The sequence below is a fragment of the Sceloporus occidentalis genome, unplaced genomic scaffold (genome assembly GCF_023333645.1).
Source record: "Sceloporus occidentalis isolate IW3139 unplaced genomic scaffold, rSceOcc1.0.p SCAF_3, whole genome shotgun sequence".
NCBI lineage: Eukaryota > Metazoa > Chordata > Lepidosauria > Squamata > Phrynosomatidae > Sceloporus > Sceloporus occidentalis.
The window spans coordinates 50,084,320-50,100,652 of NW_028316983.1; the positions used below are offsets into that span (position 1 = coordinate 50,084,320).

The 16,333-nt window shown below is 40.7% G+C and overlaps 1 protein-coding gene across 1 annotated transcript in view; it reads right to left on the reverse strand.

Annotated features, from left to right (window-relative positions):
* Window positions 1-287: 287 nt before the first annotated feature.
* Window positions 288-16,333, reverse strand: part of LOC149315906 (protein Wnt-2b) — a 71,656-nt gene continuing 55,610 nt past the window's right edge. Inside the window, exons 2-5 of the mRNA XM_089518568.1 lie at window positions 14,499-14,719; window positions 5,958-6,235; window positions 2,591-2,855; window positions 288-1,332 (exon numbers count right to left, since the gene is read on the reverse strand). Of these exons, the coding sequence (XP_089374694.1) occupies window positions 1,103-1,332; window positions 2,591-2,855; window positions 5,958-6,235; window positions 14,499-14,625 (900 nt within the window). The 5' untranslated portion in view covers window positions 14,626-14,719 and the 3' untranslated portion in view covers window positions 288-1,102. The remainder of the gene's footprint in view (window positions 1,333-2,590; window positions 2,856-5,957; window positions 6,236-14,498; window positions 14,720-16,333) is intronic.

The window sequence follows — 16,333 nt, forward strand, 5'->3', positions numbered from 1 at the left end:
GAAGTCGAAGGCTTTCAAGACTGGCATCCATAGTTTTTTGCCTGAAAAACTCACAAAAAACTATACAACTAATTATCTGGGTAATATCAAAATGCTGAGATATTGTCTTTGGCTTCCAGAAATTTAGTTTGACTGTGCAGGTTCAAAGCACAGACATTATGGATTTGGATTGATTAGATATGTCTGAATGTTCCCATTGCTCACCTAATTATATTTATGAATGTAGAAAGTCACAAAGCAAGGAATATCTTTATCTGATATATGTATATATATTCTTTGAGGGGCATTTAAAATATTTAAAGCAGTGTATACAGTGTACAAGTGAGTTTGTACAAAAAAGGTCACTGTTATATTAGTTTCCGTAGAACCTACCAGCATGTCCATAGACACAGGCAGAGAACACAGACACACACAAATATCACTCAGCCTTTCCACTCTCCTTCCTCCTCTCCTGATAGACTGATCTTTCCCCCCCACCAGGCTACAGAATTTGTAACTCCAAGTTCATTTTCAGATGGAGAGGAAAGATGATAAAGGTCGATTTGTACATGTTCACCTGTTATCCATCATGTTGGAATGATGACTTTTGTATAAGGGAAGATCTTAGAAGATCATGGAGCTTCCTTAGGATTGTACAGCCATTCCTTTGAGAAATTCCTTCTTCCAAGGTGGACATAAAGGTGTTTTCTCCTCTCCTACCTGTGGGCGCATTTTATAATTTATTGCCCAAACATATTGATTAGATAGAGGCATAGTTCTCCAACTAAATCAAAACCTGATCCTCAGTCTCTTGTGCTCCTGTGCAACTAATTTCTTCCCCCACCGTTTTCCACACAGTATTCACCAAGCATAGCAATTTTTGCATTTCAGCTTCATTTTGAAAATTCCTTTTTTAAAAATAAAAAAGTAATAGGAAGAGTTCTGCTGGGTGAACAGAAGAGTTGGTTATCCCCCATGGGATATGTAATCTTCTCCTCAGTGCTTTGCAGAAGAAATATAAATAAAAGCCATGCAGTTGAACTACAACTCCCAGAATGCCCAGGCCTGCGGAGTGGCAATGTGCCAGTTTTACTTTCCCTCATTGGCTCTGTCCAGCACTGTTTCAGGTTTGGTCAAGCCACTCTGCCCGCTTCGGTGCTTTACATGTGTGAACATCCACTGTGTCCTCACATTCCTTGCAGCGGACGGCACAACACCAGTGGAATTTACACTCGCACTTTGTGACTCGTGTCACTCGGGTGGTGTCATAACCTCGGCCACAGCACATAACCTCACATCCATCAGTCCCACGTGATACCTTGTTGCACACTCGTCCGGCTGTCCCTAATGATCCTAAAAAAGGAAACAATATTTTTGTTATATTTTAACGTTAGATGGGCTACCATTCTAAAATGCTTATACACTCAACTAGTGTCTGCTTATGTCAGGAGTGGGTCACTGTGTGAGGGGCCAAGCATCAATTACCCTGATGGGGGATTTCAGATGCAACAAAAGGGGCACACAGGGATTGCAGGCAGACCATAGACCACACTTTGCCCACCCCTGGCTTAAATAATGGGATCTCTTCCAGATTATATATAGGAGCAAACTCAGTAAATGAGGAAGACTGAGTCTGCACTGCAGAAACTCCTAAGCACCTTCCCTACTCCACCCCACTCAAGGCAGACACCATAGTATTTCAACAAGACCTCAGCTGTTATAGCAATTGGTTGAGCAGAAGGGTTTTTCAATGGAGTGTGATGGACTTTGATCTTTATATTGTAATCATATTTTTAATGCATTAAAAACAAGGGTCATGATTCAATATTATGTTCTGTGTTGTGTAACACATACTTCACTATGTAGCAGCAGTGCTATGGAACCCTCTCAGTGAATTACAAAGATATATATCTGGGCACAAGCCAGAGTGTCCCAATGTGCATTGGGCATTGCTGAGGTCCTTTGGTACTCCCCAAGCTGGTGTCCCAATGTACTGATGTGCAATGGGCCTGATGTACAACAGTTACTTTGTTGGTTCTCCTATGTAGTAATGTCACAACAGTCCTTTGCTGAATATGGATGTTGCAAAACAGCTGTTCTATTTCTTGCAGACATAAGACCCATACTGTAATTCCAGTCTTTGCGCACTCTCTCTCTCTCTTATACTGGAAGCTGTCTTGGTTATGATACTTGGAAAAAGGCAGGATAGAAATAGTGAGCATAAAATAGTGAGCCAGAGATTGTATTGTTTATGTATGTTAAATTATCTGCATAATCATGATGGGTAGAAATGAGCCATTAAATAAAAACAAAACAGTTCTCAGTGGTGCACATTCTACATCTCAACTATCACTTTTTGCATGGATTTTCTGGAAGGCAGCATTGCGGAAGAGGACCCCTTCCCATATACTGTACAAGCCAAGGAGGAATGTAAAGCAGCCCCTCTGATGTTGTTGGACTCCAATTCCCATTAGCACCAAGATTTACTATTAGCTCCATTATTTACAGCTGGTGATTATGAATGATAGATGTTACATTCTAATACCAGCTGGAGGGCCACATATTTCCTCACCCCATTTTAAACAGATTGGGTTTCACAAGATTCTTTTACCTGCAGACTTGTCCATCACACAGTAATCAGGCGAGTTCTCAAAATATACAAGGTCGGTTTTTGTGGGTTTTCGAAAGTTCTTATTGGCCACAGTAAATCCAGTGCCATCTTGGTTCATGGTTACCTGGATGGCACCATTGTATTTTTTCCGAAGGTAATCTCCTGTTTTGCGAAAGTCCGACATAGCCAGCCAGCAGGTCCTTAAGGTGCAGGAGCCACTGACGCCATGACACTTGCACTCTAGTTTCAGGAAACGCTTCACAGCCTGGAATTAGAAGAGCCAGTCTCAAAGCTTGAAATGACCTAGAAGGCTCCTAGTTAAAGTAACAAATGTTCTGATAAAACTGGGTACATGGGCATTGCTGCTTCTGACAATTTTTGCCTTGTAATGGAATTTTTGTTTAGACCATTTCCACTAGTTATAGTGAAGACCTGCAAGACCTCTGAACAATACCTGCAAGTGCCTATTTTGTGATAAATTCCTCTCTGGTAAATTAGAGCTGAGATTCCTCCTAACTGAAAGCAAATCATGGTAACCTTTAATGACCTCCTGGGAAATGCTTGTGCTGGAAGGCATAACTATCACTGCATCAAGGGAAGGAGCTTTTCTGTAATGATGCTCAGGAGACATGCCTGACTGGAATTTATGTCTTAGGCTCTCTAAAAATGTGCCAGCATTGATGGAACCAAAACACATTGCATATTTGAGGCTGTGTAAAGAACCATTTCCCTGTACCCAAAGAGCAGAAAACAAGACAGAGAAATTGGGAAAGGAGTCCTTCCTTTGCACTGCCTCAGTTTTCCCATATTGCATACATTTTATCTAAAGAGACTTAGTTAAAGATCATGTCACACTAGCTCCTGACTGCTAGTACAACAGACATTTTGCTCCCATTCTCTTCTCACAGTACTCCTGTGTACCACCTGAAAACTGTCACCCCAAAACTGGTTGCTTAGGGGTTGAACAGACCAGCATTTAATGCCAGCCTTGGGGCAGAGTGGAGGCGTGGTGGCTGCACAACACACACCCCGACTCCATCCCCAAGTGGTGTTATGTCACTCCTTTGTTGTGGTGTTCAGGTGACACGTGCCAAAAGGAGCACCAGAAAGTGCCACTGTGGCGGCAAAAGTGCTTTTTTTATGGCTCCAAAAGGACTGGCATTTTGCCATTCTTTTTAGGGCCAGAAAAATGCTGGATTGCGGCTGCAGCATGTAGTTGCTGTGGCCGCAATCTAGCGAGGAAAGGGGTGGTGGGACGCCACTCCAACGGGTCGGTCTGTTTAGTCCCTTAGTCCTCCACAGCAGAATGTTCTGATGCATGAAGGGGAGGAGGATATAGTTCTGCAGACAGAAACTGTACCACCAGGAAAAGTACAGTTTCTATTGGATCCTGGCCAGGGTGTAGCTATGGGGGGAGGGGGATGAGGAAATTGCCCCCTTGTAAAAAAAAAATCTGCCCCCCCAAATTAAATTTTCCTTCTTTCTCCAAACTTCCAACATTACAAAGAATGAGACATGGAAAATCATTTACACCCATGTGAATATTCTGTATTCCTCTTTTCTTTGGATGCCTAAATTGCATTTCTAAGTACTCAACTGGTGTTTTAAGTTATCTGAACGCTAGAAATTTGAGGACTGATAGAAATTTTAATTGGGGGTAGGAAGAAGGCTTAGTGGGGGGCAATGCCCTCATTCCCTCCCCTAGAGCTACATCCCTGATCCTGACCATTGTGTCACCAGACCTCTCAATCAAGGACAGCCATGGGCTAAAAGTTCCCTCTGAACAAGGCCAACAGTAGGTGAGGAAATGTATCTGTTCTGTACACAAGGGTTTGTGGTTGTTAAGTGCTCTTGAGTCAACCTTGACTCATAGTGACCCAGTGGATGAGACATCTCCAAGATTCTCTTCTACTGCTCTGCTTAGGTTTTGCAGACTCAGGCCTGTGACCTCCGTATTTGAATCTAGCCATCTGGTATGCAGGCTTCCTTCCTTTCTTCTACCTGCAATCGTTCCCAGCATTATTGTCTTTTCTAAAGAGTCATGCCTTCCTATGATGTAACCAAAGTACAACAGCCTCAATTTGATTATCTTGGCTTCTAGGAATATTTCAGGCTTGATCCGTTCAAGGACCCAATTTTTTGTCCTTTTGGCTGTCCATGGTATCTTTAGCACTCTTCTCCAACACCATATCTAAAATGAGTTGATTTTCTTTATATCTGCACTTTTCACTGTCCAGTTCTCACATCCACTTTAACTTTAGTGTTCAGTTGTATATTTTTACTCTTTAGGATCTTCTCTACCTCTTTCATGGCTGCACTTTCCATACCTAGTCTTCTTCTTATCTCTTGACTGCAGTCACCATTCTGAACTGTGTTTGATCCAATGTATGAGAAGTCTTTAACTATTTCATTTTCCTCATTGTCCAATTTGAATATATGTAGGTCTTCAGTAGTAATTATTTTTGTTTTCTTTATGTTCAACAGAAAGCTCACTTGACCTTAGTTAACAATTGTTCTAAGTCCATGACATTTCCCACTAGTAATATTGTGTCATCTGCACTTCCACTGTCCTCAGTGCTCAAGGATAGACCCTCACTAACTATTCCTCAGGATTCTGTGAGGAATTAAAGCTGAGCTGTTAGCATTTCCAAATCAACCTATTAAAAATGTTGTGCTGGAGGAAAGGTCTACAGATCCCATAGACTGCTAAAATAAATGGATCCTAGAGCAAATCAAACCTGAACTCTCCCTAGAAGCCAAGATGACTAAACTCAGACTGAATTCAAAGATATAGCCATGTTATCTGTAGAATCAGTGTGTAGAGAGATCTTGTAGCACCTTTGAGACTAATTGAAAGAAAGAAGTTGGCAGCCTGAGCTTTCATAAGCTTATGTCTACTTCCTCAGATGCATCTGAGGAAGTAGATTTAAGTCTATGAAAGCTAAGGTTGCCAACTTCTTTCTTTCAGATAGTCTTAAAGGTGCTACGAGATCTCTCTATAAACTTAGACTGTCATACTTTGGACATAACATGAGAAGATATGACTCACTAGATAAGATAATAATGCTTACAAAGGTAGAAAGCAGTAGGAACAGAGAAAGACTGTATTACAGATGGAGACTCAATCAGGGAAGTCACCCCCTGAGTTTGAAAGACTTCTGTTGAAGACAGGGAGACTTGGAGGTCCCTCATTCATGGGGTCACCAGAGTTGAAGTCAACTTGACAGCAACAACACAACAATGAACTGAGTTTGTTACCACAGACAAAGGTTCTCAGTAGTTTGACTGCAAGATGCTACCCCACATAATGGGAATCAAATAAATAAATATTGACTCTAATACTTAGAATGGCTCTGGCACTACTCACCGTTCTACCACAGCGATTGTTATGCAGATTCATCAGGGCCCGGGCATCTTTCACTGTTTTCTCTTTGGCATCCACAAAGTCCTTGGCAAACTTAATCCCATAGTTGATGTTGTCACTGCAGCCTCCCCAGTCAAACTCCCCTCTTTCATCCTTAGAGCGGCCCCGCTTGTGGGGATCACAGCTGCAGGACTTTAGCTCGCCTTGGCTGCAAGCTCGAGTGATGGCATAGACAACTCCAGCAGAGGAGATGGCATAGACAAAGGCTGCTTCCCTGCTACCTGCCAAATAGGTGAGAGAAACAAGAACAGAATGAGTCCAGAGGTGGAAGGTGAGTGATTCTAAAAAGAGCTGGAGCATTTTGGAACCCACTGGAGGAATGGAGGAATTCTATGCTATCTCTGAGTTCTTCATGAAGATGTAAATGATGAATTAAGGGCAGAGCTCAGAAAAATTGATGTTTGAACATCAGCTTTCAGAATCCTTCAGGTATATGGCCACTGGGAGTTACAATCCAAAAGTAATACTACCAAGTTCTACTGAAGGAAGGAGGGACCATAACTCAGGAGATCTCCATAAGCAGAAGAAGTCATAGCTCAGGAGTTGAACACATACTTAGAATGTGTGGAAGTTTCCATCTTCAGCCCCTGACCTCAACAGCTGTCAGACAGCAAGCACACCTTGAAATCTTGAGCAACCAATTCCAATCACAGTAGGGTCTACTGAGTAGACCAAGGGTAGTCAAGTTGTGGTCCTCTGAATGTGGAGCTTTGTCTCCTATCACTGCAAACCTGGAGGGCCACAATATGCCTATGCCTGCAGTAGTACTAAACAGACCAATAGTATACGTCAGATTAATGTGCCTATATTAAGAAAATGTGTCAAAATGTGAATCAAAGGCTACTTGCCTGTTACCTGCCAAATAAATGAGAGAAACAAGAATAGCTATGAAGAGAAGTACCAAATCAAAGTTAAAATGAATATCATTCAGAGTATAATCTGTAGAATGTAATATGTGCTAATGTCCATTGTCTAACTAACCTTCAGCAAAATTTATCTTTTCATGAATACTTGTTTAGAGGTTCATATGATGGATTTTGATTGAACCAGCTTGCAAGTTTAATTTTGAGGGTTTTCAGAAGTTCATATTGTAACTCCAGTGCCATCCTGCTTTATAGTTACTTGGATGGCATTATTATTTATCTTGAAGCAACTGATTTGATGAGTTTTCTGTAGCTTGGATTGGCAGCTTAATTTAGGTCAAAGTTTCTGGTTGTTATTATTTTTTAAAATGATTCTAGCAGAATACTGTTAAATATGTGCTGTGAATACCAGGCTGGGATCCCCCACCCTCCATGATACCATGTGCTCTTTACTTCCAGCTTCTTGTTCTATGAAATCTTACAAGTGGAATTCCAACTATAATCTTTCTCATCTCTTTTTTTATTTCAGAAGAGATGGTAACTTTCAACAGCACAAAAAGCTAATATGTGATCTCTAAGGGATGGGGAATAACAATAAATTAATAGCATTGTAGTTGCTGCTGTTATGGAACTTCGTGTCCTGCTTCCTATTCTGATTTTGTAATCTAATTTTTATTCTAGTTTTTAAGCATTCATTTGTCTAAATCCAATTGCTAGTCCCAAATAATACACTGAATCAAATAAAATATGTTCATTGAATCAGCTAAATGTTACTAAGACAACAAGTATGTAAATCCTATTACATAGTTTAACAGGTATGCTCTAGGTAAGACTGTTAATTGGATTTAAAACATAATAGCAACTTTCACTAACATAGGTTTTGTCTCTCATCTGATTTTGCACATCCTGACATATTTAATGGTTTACAAAGAGTAATGACATAATGATAGTAAAGAAATTAGGTTCACCTGAGAGGTGCCATAAATGAGGAACTACTTGAAAGCACACAGCAACAACAGCAATGCACATAACAACAAAGAGCCTTGATATACCTTAAATACTAAGGCAAGAATGTTATTATTAATCAAGCTACTGAAACACTGGAACTTGCACACATGTCAACTTTGCAAAATTCCTATTGATTAAGTAAGTTTATTGTAAATGGGACAAAGAACAAGATTCAGAATTTAAGACTAATGCAATAAACATGATAAACAAATAGCAGAGTATGAATGCAGTTGGGGGAAATTCACAGATCTTGTGTACTTTATTTTGTACCTTACGAACCCTGTTCTACTTTCTCTTATAGAAATTATGTGGCCAGTAAGAAACCGTTCTTTCCTATTGGTTTGCGTTTCTCCTTCTTTGAAAAGAACAATTCCTGCAGATTTAGGTGGCTTCTTTTAGAGGAACAAAGAGAGAAAGTTTTGAAAGAAGTAGCCATGTTAGTCTCTTGCAACATAAAAAGGAGTAAGGGATGGGAAGGGGAAAAAGAAGGAACGTAGCAGGAACTTTAAGACTAACTAAAACTGTCTGTCAGCCTCCATGCAGTTGCCTGCCCTTGTATTACATCTTGGCACCTGTGTTCTGGAGTACTAGAATCCTTCACTCCTGCCTATTCTACTGGATGAGCAGGGCTGGACCCATCATTAGGTAGTGAGGCAGTTAACTCAGACAGCAGATTTCAAGTGTCATGACAGGGCAGCAACTTGTTATTTATTTAGGTTTTTTTATTTTGTTTAGTTATGTTATTTTTACTGCTAAGATTGAGTTGCTTGTGCAGCTTTCTGCCTCAGGTAACCATGCATTTAGGGATAGTCAGTCAATGAGGCAATAAAAGAGGCAGAGTATTGCCCACAAATTACATTCTTGGCTACATGAGATATTCAGCAGTATGCAATAGTGATATGAACAGATGCTCAGTTCACCAGCTGCCTTGAATCCCTTATCTTCTCACCTACCTCATGGCTTCAAAGGTAGGAATGGGTTGGTGTGGTTTGCTCTGGAGAGACCAATGGTGGAGGGGGGGGGGGGAGAAAAGAAGGAGAAATAATCTTTGTATTGAAAGGTGTCATTCCAGGCTTAGCTTGTCTGTGCCTGCTGCTGTTTGTCTGCTGGGGTGCATGTACAGTATACACAAAAGGAAAAACCAAACCAAACCCCAAAAACAAAACAAAACAAAAACAAAAAAACATGGTGACACAACCAACCAGTTCCACACACCAAAATCAACTCTACCCCTCACTTCACACTGAACCAAACTCCACACTTGGAGTGCCTGCCACACACAAGATTATTTGGATTTTTTGGGAATGTCTGGGGTAAAAGATGAGTTTTAAAAAATCAGATGAAAACCCCCTTGTATATATTCCCTGCAAATCATCCAGAATATCATATGAACTGACTGCTGCGGGTACAAGGTGAGTACCAATTTTTTGGCTGTGTAGAAAAGCTCTTGGAGATCTGTTGTCTTGGAGATTATGCTTGAAGGTTAAAGGTCTGGAGTCCTAATGTGGAAAGTTCGGCCAGCCAAACAAAAGCCAATTCTCTTCCCCACTCCCCATTGCAGCCCCATGGAATAAGTGATAAAGGTGTTCTTTGTCTGCCTCTTTTTGTTGACAGTATATCAAAGTTCTGAAATCTGGGAGCATCGTTGGATTTAATTGTTTATTTGTTGTTGTTATTTACCTTTAAGTCATCTTTGATTAATAGTGACTCCATGAATAAGAAACCTCCAAAAACCTAGTCCAGAGCCTAGCTCAGATCCATCAGGTCAATCCATCTGGAATGTAGTCTTCCTTTTTTCCTACTGTTTTCCATTTTATTGAGAATTATCCTAATTTCCAGTGATTACATCCACAGAAAAGATTCTTTCTGATTGCCTATCTCTCTTCATATATTCCCTGAACCTGACCAGCTTGGTTTCCCAACCCATTCCACCAGTAAGCTGCTGACTTTTTTTTGGTAGATCAATACACATACTACTACTCTTTCCAGAAGCTGTAAATGACTTGGCAAGTCCCTATACAGTGCAGGATGCTGGCTGGTATTTTATAGTTCTTCTTTGAGTTCACATCTGTTTTTATAATGGCCATAAAAGCAACTGCAAATCAAAACCACACTGTTGCATTCTCAAGGCACAGCCTTCGATTAACAGCTTCAAAGTGAATGGTGCATTCTGCTACAAAGTGAGTGGTGCTTTCTTAATCAGAAACTGGTGAGACAAAGGGTAGGTCTCCTTTCTACACTAAGATAGGTAGTCTCTCCCTTTCTCCAACCCAAGAGTTCCAAATACCTATAGTCTATTGCTTACACAGTACAACTTGGTTTTTATCAATTGCAGTTTTTTAACTTGAAATATGTCTTTGTTGCAAATGGAGCAGGACATACACATGAATATTAAAAATGCACAACACTGGAATTGTCTCTTGGCCCCTACCTATGACTTTGTGTGGCTTCAGTAATAGCTCATAGCATCTTGCATCACAATATATGTGAGGATACAAAAGTTAGTACACTAACAATCTATAATATACTATTAAGACAAAAACAAGGCCAGGAAGTAAGCTGGACTATTACAGATCCCCACACAAAATTATTTTGTTAATGACCTATCCAACAATAGTTGACTTTTCAAAACAGAACCAGACTAGGACCACATAATAAGATTTTGTGCCTTAGATCTAAGTACGTTGGCTGCTTCTTCTAATTTTCCTCTCTAATTGCAAATTTGTCTATTTGGAGACAGCTGATGGCACCATTGCACATTATACCAGATGTGCAGAAAAGAGCACTAAGCACTATCTTCAAGATATCTTGCATTTACTGTGAAAAAAGGCAGTATCCTATTACCCATGTTATTTTCTGCATCAAGGATGATGAGGTAAAATATATATATATGACCAGCCCTTTTTCAATCAGAATGGGCAGCAGAGAAAATTGTGACTATTTAATGTCCAACATTTCTTCAATATTTCTATTTTATTTCCATGATATTATGTACTCCTCTTCCCCAAAGCAAGCTGTTAAAAAAAAGGAAGGAATTATAATGCTAGAGTTTGTGGGAAGATCCAAACTGTTCTTTTTGGTCTAGCTAGTAGATGTAGCACACTGGAGTTTTAGCAAGTGAGGTGCAAGGCCTTCCACAGAGATGCATTTCACGGCATGACCAGGAGTCCTCTCTGAGAGGAAGGTCAGCGCTGTGGCTTGGCCTTTTGCACTACACAGGGTGACTACAAACTTTGCCCTCAGCATCTGACACTCAGCCAGCTCCCACTAGCCAAATATTTATATATCCTGTTACAGTTTACTTTCAAGCTCATGCTTCCAGAGGTGTTCTCTCCCATTCTGAAGTAGTTACTTCCCAGTGCAGTGACATATCCTATTACTGTTTGCTTAGCATACAAGAGAAGCCAAGACATCATGGAGTGTAATTTTAGGCCTTTCTTTGTCTTCACTGATTAGCTCTTCTCATGGGCGGGCAAAGAAGCTTTCGTCTTCATAATGGACTGAGGGCCAAACTAAATGGGATGACAACAGGCTGTCTCTATAAATGGGGACCTGATCCTGTCATGCATAAAGCAGGAGCCAGCAATTTGGATTTTTAAAACCACAAATGTGTGCTATTTGCTAATGTTTTCTCTATGGGGCTCTTACTTGCTGAAAATGGTACATATATATAGGCCCTAAGCCAGTGTCAGTATCATATACTTCTAGCTGGAACCTTGCAATGTTAAGGACAAAGATACTTATTTATTTATTTTATTGAATTGTTTTATTTATATCTCATCTTTCTCCTGACATGACACTCAAGGAAGCTTTCAAGGTTAACAACTAACAACCTGATGGAAAATAAGATTTTTTTAAAAAACGTCAAATTAAAACATGCTATCATAATAAAACACCATTAATTTAAAACAATATAAAAGCATTTAAAAACAAAACAGTTATAAAAGAAGGCAGCACATGCACCCCTTCTGCACAATCTGTTAATCACAAAATGTCTGTTAAAGTAAAATGGCTTTGCCTGCAAGGAGGAGGAGAACAGAGAATGGGGCCAGGCAAGCCTCCTGTGGGAGTTGTGCAGCCTGGGAGGGGCTGCGGAGAAGGCCTCACATGTCCTCACCGGACAGGCTCTGACAATGGTGGGACTGAGAAAATCTTTCCTTGAGGATCTTAAAACATAGGCAGACTCATATAGGGAAATATAAGTTCAAAACACACTGCAGAAATTATCCAGTTTGAGACTGCATTAACTGCCTTGGCTCAGTGCAAGAAAATCCTGGGACTTGTAGTTTATTGTGGTACCAGAGCTCTTTGACAGAGAAGGTCAGATGTCTTACAAAACTACAGTTCTCAGAATTCCCTAGTATTCATGCAGGGGAGTTAAAGTTGTTCCAAACTGGATTATTTATGCAGTGGTTTTTGGACCATAGTCTTTCAAGCAGTTTGGATCTATACTTTATAGGTCATAACCAGCACTTTGAATTTTGCCAAGAAATGAACTGGTAGCCTACAAAGCTGTTTCAACAAGGGAATTATATGTTTCGTGTAACAAGGCACAGAGTTAATTTGCATCTGACTTCTGAAATGAAAATGATGATATATCAATGGGAGGTTATTGTTCTACTTTTCAGCCTTTTAAAAACTTTATACATCTCCCTTTCTAAATGGTGCTTTTCACTACTATAGCCTCCTCAAATCTGTTGCCCTCAGAATGTGTTAGACTACAACTCGCACCACCCAGCCTACACATCTGGAGGGCAATGGATGGAAGTTGACACCAGGAGGGTAACATCTAAAGTGCAATGGGTAGAAGGGTGCTTCACTGTTCAAAAATGGCTGTGCACACTTACTTGGCAGTAACTTCTGAATAGACATGCACAGTTTGCACTGCTAAGCTATTTTTTTTTATCACATCAGAGTCCTTTAAGAAAGGGGGCAGCAGGGGCTGCTGTAACCACAGGACTACTGCATTAATTACCCAATACAAGCAAAGTGATGCTCAAAATTCTACAACAAAGAATTGCCATATTTGGAACAAGAAATGCTGGATGGACAAGCTGGGTTCAGGAAACGAAGAGGCACTAGGGATCTTATTGCAAACATACATTGGATAATAGAGCACACAAAAGAATTACAGACAAAAACCAGCCTGTGCTTTATAGATTGTAGCAAAGCCTTTGATTGTACAGTATATAGATCATGAAAAACTATAGGCCACTGTTAAAGATTTGATTATCCTAATGCATAACCTGTACTCTAGACAAGAGGCTACTAATAGGGTAGAAGATGGATAAATGGAATGGTTTCCAAGGGGGAACAGGAAAGGCTACGTTTTATCACTGTATCTGTTTTACCTGTATGCAAGATATGAGCAGGGCTATTGATGACAGGGTGAGTTGGAGATCTCTAATTCATAGGGTTGCCATAAATCAAAGTCAACTTGGTAGCAGTTAACAAGAACAACAGTTCCAAATGACATGCCTCATCAGCTTCAATGCTCCACTTTGAACAAAGTCCACAAAATTCTTCAACTTGCATGACCAGTTTGAGTGCCAACCTCCACATCACAAATGAGTTCCAAATATCTGAGACTACTTATTCATCCAGAATCAAAGATTAGTCAGGTTGTGCAGCCCCCCCCCCACCAAAAAACAAGAAAGCTCAACTGATATTTGAACTTTCCAGGATGGGTATATGAAAAATCTAAAACTCTCGAAATAAACCAAGGTAAGAACCCAGCAGATACTCCAGATCTTTGTGGATTGCAGTTCTCAGCATTTCTCACCACTGGCTACTGCTGTTGAGTATTGTACTCCAGGCCAGATTATTCCCATCCCTACAGGAAACACACTCCTGATACTTAATCTAAAATAGCCCCATTATGAAGTTTGTGAGTTTGGGACTGCAAAATCTCTCTTATGATTACAATCTTCAGGATCAGGATTATATTGTACAATCACCCTGCCTCAAATGCAAACATTGTTGTCTTCTTCTTCTTGTAAACCTCTAATGTCTTTCCACAATTTCTTCCATATTAAGCAAACATTAAACATAAACCTACACCTTATGAAGTCTAGTTAAATTTTGAAGGGCAGGTACAGTGGACCCTTGTTATACGCTGTGGTTTGGTTCCAATATCCCCCGTGTATAAGAAAATCCGTGTATGCTCAAGTCCCATTAAATATAATGACATAGCAAAATGGTGTCCCTAATAAAAAATGGAACATCAAGGTAAATTTATACTTTTTGGAACATTTTCAAACCATGTATGCTTGAATCCGTGTATAAAAAATCCGTGTATAAGAAGGACCGACTGTACTCATCATAACAGTCATGATCCAAAAGTGTAGGTACCTATATTGGGCCTGGTAGGCAGCTTACAAAGTGAGTTAGAGGTGTGTGTGTGTGTGGGGGGGAGAACAGAATTCTAATCTATGCAGTGACCAAACAGTGACTTGCAATGGTGTATGTCTACTTATGCCATCATAATTTAGTAATAGGATGCTATTTTGTGTTTCAAACACTATAATGAACATTGAGAATACACACAGCTATAAAAAGTAACTTGCCAATAAACTCTGAGCCAGAAAAAATCTGAATTGTTAAGGGAACTTACTACGAAGCATGACTCTTCCAAAGACTGTGTGGTCCCTGTCCAAAGTGCTGCAGTTCCAGCGGTGGTGACGGAACTGGTGCTGGCATTCCCGAATCCATTCCTTGGCGCCATCCCCTACAGACTGCATAATGTCAGGATAACTTTGGCACAACTGTCGCTGCTTGTTGACCAGTCCAGGGATGTTGTCACAGATCACCCTTGCTCCCAGAGCCCCAATGTACCTGCAGGGATAGAAAGAACGCCTGTAAAAATGATAGCACACACAATTAACAGTTTCCTCAGGGTCTAGCAACTCTTGCAGAGCCAGCATGCTTTAGTGGTTAGTGTTGGGCTTTGACTTGAGACCAGGGTTTGAATCCCTGGTCAGCCATGGAAATCCACCGGGTGGCCATGGACAAGTCACACTCTCTCAGCTGGCACATAACAGCAAGCAGTTTGATAAATGAAATGGAATGGGAGCGGAGGAGAGAAGGAAAACCATGGACTCCACCAAGGCAGAAGTTTCTTCTTTTCTCAGCTTGACACAAGCTCTATATTAGGCCAGCAACTTGTTAGCATGTTTCGTTCTGTATTTATTTTTATTTGTTTTAATTAAATTAAAATCTGTTTTAGGCGGGATACAAACCGCCAAATAGTACGTCATCAATACGTACTAGGGTTAGGAAGGGGCGGTGCTTCCGCACCCCCCTAACCCTAATACGTATTGAATACGTACAAGATGGCGGCGCCCTGTTCATACGGGCGCAGCCATCTTGACGTATCGGACGCGTCGCGTCCGTACGCGTCGCGTCCTTTGTGACGTAGCGAGTGCGCCCCTGGCGCCTCGCTACATCGCAAACGCGACTCCAAAAGAAGCTCCATTTTGGAGCTTCTTTTTTGCTCCGCGCGGGAGCCGCGCGGTTTGGCTGCTGCAGCTCCCGCGCGGAGCAAACGGCGGCGGCGGGGAAGCGCCGCAAAGTGGCGGTTTGTATCCCGCCATTGTCTCTTTTAGCACAATGATAAAGAAATCCAGTAACACCTTTTATACTAATAGGGAAGAAGAAACTTGTAGCACAAGAATGAAAAGAATATTCAAAATGGTCACAAAACATGTTTGTTTGTTTGTTTTTTTAAAGTGTTGAGAACCCCTGATGAGAAGAATCCCGGATTGACAAGCATCTTCATGGTTCAGGACTTATTCTGCACTAAATTCACATATAGCTGGTTTGTGTGTGTGTGTGTGTGTGGGGGGGGATCTGCTAAGGAAGCAACATTTCTATGCAGAAATATACAGCTGTTGTCTGCATTGAAAATTCTGTAATTAGAGACTTATTCTGCATAAAATTTCAATGAGATCAATTTTCATCAAACAGGATTTTATGTGCAGAAAACCCAGCATTTACTGCACAGAGAATGCTGTTTCTTACACAGCAAATCATGCGAATTCTGTAGTGAATAAATCTCAGATTTGAAATAGGCTTAGAAAACTGCATGAGTTTTGAAAATGTCTTTGCCATTGCTCTCATCTTGGACACAGAGAATTTGAATTTCCCTGGCACAGCAGGGACTCGAACCCTGATTCCCCAGAGGTTTATTCCTATTCCTACACCACTCTGGCTCTCTTTGGCTCTTCCTAGCATATGCTGCGTGGATATTTTCTTAACATGGCTGAGAGAATAGGTCCATGCCTGTGCTATATGGTGACTTTTTGAAAAGTTGAAAAGTTGTGTGAATTTGTTACTTTTACATTATAAAGACCATTTAGAAGGAAAATATATAGAGTGCCTTAGGTTCATCCCAAGACATTTTGCTGCCTGAGGCAAAGGAGATGATTTCCCTGTCCCCAGCTCACTTCC